The sequence below is a fragment of the Rhagoletis zephyria genome, unplaced genomic scaffold (assembly GCF_001687245.7).
Source record: "Rhagoletis zephyria isolate East Lansing unplaced genomic scaffold, Rhagoletis_zephyria_1.1 Rzeph_scaffold_10371, whole genome shotgun sequence".
NCBI lineage: Eukaryota > Metazoa > Arthropoda > Insecta > Diptera > Tephritidae > Rhagoletis > Rhagoletis zephyria.
In genome coordinates, this window is record NW_016167449.1 from 9,512 (window position 1) to 18,346 (window position 8,835).

At 34.1% G+C, this 8,835-nt stretch overlaps 1 protein-coding gene across 1 annotated transcript; it reads right to left on the minus strand.

The window, feature by feature from the left end:
- Positions 1 to 3,607: 3,607 nt before the first annotated feature.
- LOC108376404 (pheromone-binding protein-related protein 6-like) lies at positions 3,608 to 7,303 on the minus strand. The gene is made up of 4 exons (XM_017632610.1): positions 7,007 to 7,303; positions 6,358 to 6,433; positions 3,885 to 4,141; positions 3,608 to 3,810 (listed from the first exon to the last, which is right to left on the minus strand). The coding sequence occupies exons 1-4, from the start codon at positions 7,124 to 7,126 to the stop codon at positions 3,793 to 3,795; spliced, it is 471 nt and encodes a 156-aa protein (XP_017488099.1). The 5' UTR covers positions 7,127 to 7,303; the 3' UTR covers positions 3,608 to 3,792.
- Positions 7,304 to 8,835: the final 1,532 nt, after the last annotated feature.

Genomic DNA, 8,835 nt, shown 5'->3' on the forward strand with positions numbered 1-8,835 from the left:
GAATCTCCCCCCCCTCCCCCCCTTCCTCCTTCCTCGCGGCCAGGCTTGGTACATACATACATACGACCACCAATTAAATAATTTCTAATTTCTTTTAATGGCTTGTCATCCATTTCCGCTGTAGCGCATGTAGTGCAGATTTTTAGGCGCAATATTTAACTACTTGCGGCAAGTCCTACCGTCGCAGTTGATTTCTAGACTTTTGAATATATATATATATATCTATAATTATAGCTAAACATGGTGTCTGGATACACAACTTGCACGTTGATAAAAGCGTTGTAAAAAAAAAAAAATTATGAGCACAGGAATTTCACTTTTTCCATTTTCGTCAAAATTTAAGAGGTTTCTGTTGGCTGTTCTGGCTGCCAAACACAAAACTGGATAGTATACTAGCAGCTGGCATGAACAATGTTGCACTTAAAGCTACGACGATGGATATTCCAAAAGTCACTGACTTATCAAACAGCTCTCGTTTCTGTGCCCATTGGGGGCACTAATCTCAAGCCCCTACTATATCTTCTGAGTTGCAATCGCCTCCCTACACTCTACGTTCTGTGTTCTATTTTCAGTTGCTATTCTAGCGGCGATTCAGCAAATCACGACCAAGCTTCCAAGAATACCAGTACAACTACTTTTGGAAGAAAGGCGGAGCAGATCATATCAAATCGAGAATTACGAAAAATTTAAAAGGCGAATATTATAAATTTTATTTGCACCAGAAGAGCGTGCACACGAATTCATTTTTTTCCCGTAATGTCCTTGGTTTTAAGCAGATGCAAAAGTAACACAAATAACCAGGCACCCGCACACACACACGCACACACACACACCCACCACACCATTCACACAGCGGGCGTCAACATACGAAGGGAGTAGCCTTTAAAGCGAAGGGGTGACCAGCACAGCTGGTGCTCTTAGTGGGGCTCTAATAATGCCGGCACCGCCGCCGCCGCCAATCCTGCAGCTGCTTTTATTGTTATTATTATTGCACTAACAGCAACACCGGCTGCGACTCCAACTGCTGTTACTGCTGGAGCTTTTTTAAATGCCAAATATTAGAATGCCAATACGCGAAAGATATCAGTGAAAAGAAAATGGGGCGAACAATATTTGCTAAAAGCGAAAAGAAATAAACAAAAAAGACTGTTACAACATTTAAGCGGTACTGCCTGGCGCGCAGCGAACGCAGCAAAATAAAATGTGGCAACATATTATTATCGCTTGTTGGGAAAAACATAAATCATTTGCTTGTAAAGTGCGCGTTGAAATGTGGTCGCCGACAGCAGCTGCAATTGTGTATAGCGTGGTGGAGCTTAATCCTATGCACGATATCAACTGCAACAACAGCAACAGTATTCGTTATAGGAGCAACAACAACTTTGGCACAGCATGTGGCAACAGGCAAATGGGACATTGGGTGAGATATTCAGTTGCGGGGCAGTTACAGCTATGGAGATGGTAGGCGCTGTGTATTATTTGGGTGGCGAATTTATTCTGTTAGACATTGATTATGCACCATGGCTTAGATGTAGTTACATACTTTTGTATATGGGGCATTCCATACCAAAGCGGACGGGGTTCACACTTCAAGTGTTTGATTTGTTTCAAATTTTTAGGATTGATGCATAAACATAAATAATAAATAAATATTAAATTTGAACTTGATTAATACATTTCTAAAAAGTTTACAGCACAGAAACAAGAACAAATCGATTTAATAATTTTCCAAATATCTCGAGAACGCGGCGAGGAAAGAATTTGAAAATTCTCTATGAAATGAAACATTTAAAAATTTTTTTTTTTTTTTTTTTTTTATTTTTGTTTTTTTTTAAGTATGTACTAACTTAAATTTTGCGCAATACTCAGAGCCACAATTGTGATTTTTTTAATTTTTTTTTTTTTGAGATCGCATATTTGCAAAACCTCATTTTTTATCAAAAAATTTTTAAGTGTATAAATATTTGTTTTCATAGAGAATTTTGATGTGTGTATGTGCAAATTTTTTTCAAATTTTTTCGTCGCCGCATTCTCGCGATATTTGGAAAACTATTAAGTTTATTTGTCTTTGTTTTTGTGCTGTAGAATTTTTAAATATGTTTTAATCAAGCTCAAATTTCATATTTATTTATTATTTATGTGCATGCGTCTGTCCTAAAAATTTTAAACAAATCAAACAAATGAAGTGTGAACCCCGTCCGTTTCGGTATGGAACGCCCCATATACATATTCTCAAAATTTATTCAAACTTAAAAAACATAAATTTTAGTGGTAAATTTCAAACTTTTTAAGCAAAATTTTTATAAAAATTTTGGGTATTCAGTTTTGTGGTTTATTCAATGTAAGTCCTATAAAGTGCGAGTGTCGAAAAGCTAAAAATTGCAGTTGATTTTTGAGATTTTTTTCTTTTTTGGCGAGGTGTTGCCCAATTTCTTCCATATCAAAATAGATTTTGTTCATGCGTTATATGGAAGAAAATTATCAACTCCCTCGACAAACAGTTCTCAAATATCCAATGCTGATTAAAAAGTTTGAAATTTGTATAACAATTTTTCGAAGTTTAATTAGGTTTTTGCAATTTTTATTCGCCCATTCTTAGGCGACGACCACGTAAAATGATTAAAGAACTAGATATGATTAGGGGTAATGCCCCTGGAATGTGAAAGATGCTTGTAACTAGCTAATAGCCTTTGAACAACGAGGACTAAAATCACTGCCGTATAAGAAATGTGATAAATGGGCAAAGCAAAAACGCATAAGTAGGCCCCTGCAACACCTACCACAACTGCCATATGAAGATGGGCAAATTTTGGAGTTGCATTTGTGGTAGGGGCGATACTCCGTCGATGAATAGTGTCGTTCACCCCAGGGGGCGAGCGTCTATCCACAATCCGCATTAAAGCTGGATTATTCTACATACCACTAACATGTGACCATGCCCTCAAAGAAAAAAAGAACGTCCAGCGATCTATTTTATGAGCGCTTAAAGTAAAACTACGAGCGCTTCCCCAGTGAATACTTGATTCCATTATTGGCTATTTCAATGTCAGTGTTTGCAAGGAAGGAATCGATACCAACGATAACACTTCCAAATACGGACTGATCGACTTCGCCAGGCTCCGAGATATGGTAGAATGCAATACTAGGTTTCAGTACAAAACGAATCATAATTCTGTAAGGACAACTACACCGATTTAGTGGCTGATTTCTATAAGGTTCTTATATTAAAGAGGAAACACTTTCCACCCTATCGAATGGTAAGGGCACTGAAATAAGTTGAGAAGATAGTTCCAGCCATTTAGTCGGTCAGGACGAAGGAAACAATAAAGCTACTATATCCACTACGGTGGCGGAGGAGGAGGAGAGAAAAAAAATCAACCAAAAATTGCGCTAGCGTTAACGTTTGGGCTGGGTGTTCCATAATGCATTTAACTAGCCCATTGCTTAAACTTCGCAACAGAAAAGTAATATTTTTACCACATTTCGATATTTGGCTATGGGTTTATACTCAGCTGAGCCGTGTTTGGTTTTTATAGTCAAACCGATTACTAATTACCTCTGATAGCTATCTGCTCATACATATGTATATCAGACAAAATTGGTAGATTTTTGTAATGCTTTAATAAAATAAAATTTGACTTAACTAAATAAAAGAAAAACTCTACATAAACTTTTATTTTATCCACACAACTGGCTTTTTCTAAGGTTCTGTCGTCAAAGTTTTTGATGGTACAAGAAGTCAGTGACAACGATATGCCGGAACATACAAGATATCAGCTTGTGCCAAGAAATTTAAGGCAGGAAGTAATGCTAAAAATTACAATAAATGACACTTAATAACTTATGCGCTCTTGTGTGTATTAATTTATAGCAACGCAACCTACCACAGGATCGGCCTTCTTCCAGCACTGATGGAACCACCAAGCCTTGTGACAAAGCGTATCGCCCTGCGGATGCACGCAATCCTTTGCCATGTTTATCAGTTTATCACGCACAGTACCCGGCACGGTGTTGTATAGCGTTTCCAAATGCACATCACCATTATCGTCCACCACATCGATTTCATGGAACAGACAATTCATATAACATTTGAGCGCCTCATCTTCGTGTATCTGACCGTCGCTGAATTCCTTGATGGCCTCTATTCGATGGGAAATTTTTTAGTAAATTAAAATTTTTAATTAAATGAATTTTCTTCTTATTTATTTGCATGCATTCAAGTATTTCCTATAGAAACTAGAACCGTCAATTTACTTGAATAGGAACATTTATTCCATATGATACTTTTGTATTTAAAACAGCTGTTTGGATGCTATATCTGCATACTATATCTATAGTAGGGTAGTCCAAAAAAGTAAAGTCGAAATCTTAATGCGCTTACGGGGTTTGTATATCGGAAAAAACTCCTATTTATTTATTTATTTTTTTTTTTTTAATCAAAAAATATATTTACAGGTTGCTCAAAGTGTTCAAAGCTTTCCATGTATTTTGTATGAAAAAAAACAACTTTTCGTAGAAATGGTATAGAATTCTTGAAAATCAATAATTTCGAACTCTAGCTCCTCTCATGAGGATTCCAGTAATAGCACCCAATTATTTATTTAACCAAATTTTAATACTAAAGATTTTTTAGGGTTTTGGCGGACCTATAAAATATAGTTACTATACAAAACAACGGTTAAATAATTGGGTTTTATTATTTCGAATCTCTTGAAGAGAAACAGAAAAATATTGATCTTCAAGAATTCTAAACAATTTTTACGAAAAGATGTTTTTCTCCATATAAAATACATGAAAAACTTTGAACGCTTTGAGCGACCCATAAATATTTGTTTTTATTTCAAAGCAAACAAAAAATATAGGTATATTTTTTTTGAGTATAGAAAATTCCTAGGGCGCACATAAAAATTCCGACTTTACTTTTTCACAAGCATTTTTGGACTACACTAATTTAAATACTTAGTGTTTAGAGATGTCTGAATAATGAATAAAAGCGGCTGTTAAGTACTATCGTAAATATAATTGAAGTTAAATAATAAACACGCAGTTACCTATTTATGTGTTTGAAAGTTTGCTATTATCATTATCATTTGCTATTACTTTGAGAGGAGTTTAAAAACGGCCAAAAATTTATAAATTAATAAACTCTTTTTATTTGTGACTCTATTTAAGAAATTTGATATGTGGTTGAAAAAATATGTCTTAACTCTTTTATTTGTGACTCGATTTAATAAATGTGATATGTGGTAGAAAAAATATGTTTAATCATTTAATACCCCTTTTATATCCTTTAGACCTAGAGTAAGTCCATTCTCTCTTAAGCTCGCTCAGCTCGCTTAATTCTATCAACTAAAATTGCCCGCTATATGCAAATTAACTGTTCTTAAAATCTAATATTTTAGTGAGCGATGATTTTTTCTCTTAAAAATATAAATTAATTAGCAAAAAAGGAACAGTGACTTGAGAAGTAGTGTATGTATTTTAGCAAGTTTTGGACTTAACAAAATGTTAATATTGATACATGAGATTTTGTTGTCATTTATATGTTATGTAATACTATTCCCAAGTCAGTACTCAAAAGTCCCCTTCGATCACAAATCTGATTGAATACTTAGCTGCTAGCTGAAGTTACTAGCACACCATGGCGCAGGAGTGACAAAAATATCTAAAATCAAATATCTAGTGGCTGTTTGTTTATTAATTTACCTATTGTCATCGCCTGGGTTCAACCCTGGTCAAGGCAACATCGCAAAAAAAAAAAACATGAAAAACAGCTTCTCATTAAAATACAATCGCCGTTCGAAGTCAGCGTAAAACTGTAGGCAATATCAAGGGGCACACCACAAATCGGAAGAGAAGCTCGGCCTAACATCAACATATGTGTGAGCACCAATATATTATTATTATTATAAAGTTTTATTTAGTGCGGTAGAAGTAAAGATACCACACCAACAGGCCAACAGGATCTTTAAAGGATGTGTGATAGTGATAATCATCGTTTAAACGATACATTTACCATTTCTCGATCCCAAATACATAGATTACATACAAGAACAATTACTTATGTCTCTTCTGAATTAAAATGTACTACCATAAGTATATTGATAAAGTAAGCAAATATATTTTATACTATGCATATTAGCGTGGGCCGAAAATCCTTTTTATTTTAGAAAAAAAGCAGATTTTCAGCCCACTCTAATTCATATATGTTTTATTTTAGAACGAATTTCCCTCATCCCTTGTCAATTTTGGTTTGCAGACAGCCGGTTTCGGCGTTGTGTCATCTTCATATTTCTTTTCATTGTACTATACATAAAAAAAAACTTCTTAAATTATTTTTAGTCAAAATTTACCTACCTTCAGTTACGCCAGTTTTTTCAACGCAAGTGTCATGGAATATCTTCGCCATTTTCAGAACAGCTGGCGGTGGCCACTATCAAACATGAAATTTATAAACTGAATTAATCTTTTATGTACACATTTATAGTTTACTCTTAGTCTTAGTCACTCTAAATTCAACTTTTATATCAACTTTTCTATGCAAATCAGAAAATAGCAAACTCGCTTAGCCATAGTTCTGTTTCTGGGAACATCTTTTAGCTTTTTTTATTAAACTAGGTTCATATGCTAAAGTAAACCAAGGGAATGAAAATGGATGGTCCAGGATGCCAACTTAGCTTTAGCTGCTAATACTAACTACATATTTAATTACCTCTCATTGAACACATAGCAACATTTTAAATTTTGTTAGAAAAATTCAATAAGTTTTTGCTTATATCAATAGTTTTGCAATTTCTAAAACTAATTGTGGTATTCTCGAAGTCTTGCAAAGGTGCATCTATGGCAACACTGCTCTTTGCGGTTGAAATGAAAACGTCATTAGTAGAGCTGGGAATTTTAGCGTAGCGAATTTTTGAAAGTTTTTGCAGTCAATTTTTAATTTTGAGTCCATACTTATAAAATTATAACAACCAAAAATAATTCACTAATTCGAAAAGAAACTCACTTTATTGTCACGTCGCGGTTCCTGCGCTTGTACGTAGTTCTCTCTCAGCGACAACGACAACAGGACGACCATTAAAAATGCGGAGAACGCTTGTTCGCGCAAAATGCCATTCAAAATCATTTTAGTTCCGTTTCCGTTGAAATTTGCTTTCTCTCTTACTTTTTTGTTAAATATGTGTGTATGTATGCGGCTGTTATCCGCTTGCGCTATACACTACTCTAGTGGCTTCAGTATGCTATTGTTTGATTTTGCTTTCCGAATTTTCTGTTTGAATACATCAAACAATTTTTATGCNTAACACTTTTATTTTATGTTATTTTTTTGCTTTGATGGACACCCGTGGTGGTTTACTGCGTTTTTAATTGAAGTAAGGGCATTTTTTTTTTACGTCCACGTTTTTTTTTGTGCCTGGTGGCCTTACGACCAATTGAAGGCCTAGAAATGCTTATTTCTTCAAAGCAGAGTTTTTTTTGTAATATTTTCTCTTTGTTTTTTTTTCTTGCTTTATGATCGCGTTTTGGTTGCAATACTCGTGCTTCATCAGTTGAGTTTTCATGAAAATTAAAGTAGCCATCGGAATATACGTACATCCTATATACATATTAGGGCGGGTCAAATTTTTTGCATCAAAAGTAGATCGCGATTATGGTTATTTGGGTCATTTCAAGCATTTTTGTCCAAGAAACCATAGGTCTAAAATGAATTTCGAGTCAGCGATTTTTTTTATCTCACCTGTTGAAAACTAGCCAAAAGGTGTATCTGAGGATTTTTGGGGTCGAGGAATCCATTTTGGCATTATTTTTTTTTAGGGCCGCCAGATGGCGCTCCCTTGTTTTTTGTTTTTTTTTTTTTAATGCCGACAACATTGTTGCGAAAATCCACAAATCTCATAATGCAATTTCAATTTTTAAATAGCCTAAAATATTCAGCGGTGAAACTTAGTGGGAAGGGGGGTATATTTTTTGCACAACTTATATTAATTTTATTCAATTTAGGAAAAAAAAACGTTTTTTTTTAATTTGTTCTCTATGTTTTACAAAACAAATTTTTTTTCTTATTTTAATATATATTTTTTTATTCAAAAATTCAACCTAAAAGATAAAAACATATGAAATGTAAATGAAAAAAAAACTAAACCATTTCTTATGTTTCAGTTTTAAAATACGTATAACGTATTTTTTTTTTGTAATATTATGTTGGTAATACTGGATATCTATATATTGTATTGGGTCTGACAGCATGCTTTTTGATTTTCATACTGTGCTTAATATGTAAAATAAAAAAAATAAATAAATAAAAACAAAAATAAAAGTAGTTTTCAATACAGCTGTCTCAACAGGTGAGCCACTTTTTGAAAAAAAATAACTAAATTGAAAAAATCGCTGGCTCGAAATTTATGCAAAAATGCTTGAAATTATTTGGGTTATCATAATCGCGATGAGCCTCTGTTAATTTTTTTGGCCCCCACCAAATCAACCCGCCCTAATACACATTTATTATATAGATATTTACACATAAGCGCGTCGTGCTGGCAACAGCCGAATTCCGCCAGCCAACACTTACACATGTACAACAATGGAAAAATCCCTGTCCCGCTGCGCCATTGATTGCTGTAGCAATGAGTGATGTAAAAATAAGTTTTGTATATTTAAAACCATCTAAATATTGCAGTGAATATATGAAATTTGAAAACAACGGTAATTTCTATGTTTGGTTCTATTTTAGCTTAATAAAAAAAAAAAAACACATAAGCAACTGAATAGAATGTTTACAATAGAAGCACGGCTCGTTCAAATTCGGTTTTAGTACTTGAAAAAAAAAACAAATGC

What these genes read in the sequence shown, in the direction of transcription:
- LOC108376404 (XM_017632610.1), bottom strand. Translation starts at nt 7,126, where the DNA reads ATGATTTTGAATGGCATTTTGCGCGAACAAGCGTTCTCCGCATTTTTA. An exon ending in AACCGCGACGTGACAATAAA is followed by an intron (nt 6,434 to 7,006) that starts GTGAGTTTCTTT and finishes CATGTTTGATAG; the next exon opens with TGGCCACCGCCAGCTGTTCT. An exon ending in AAAAACTGGCGTAACTGAAG is followed by an intron (nt 4,142 to 6,357) that starts GTAGGTAAATTT and finishes CCCATCGAATAG; the next exon opens with AGGCCATCAAGGAATTCAGC.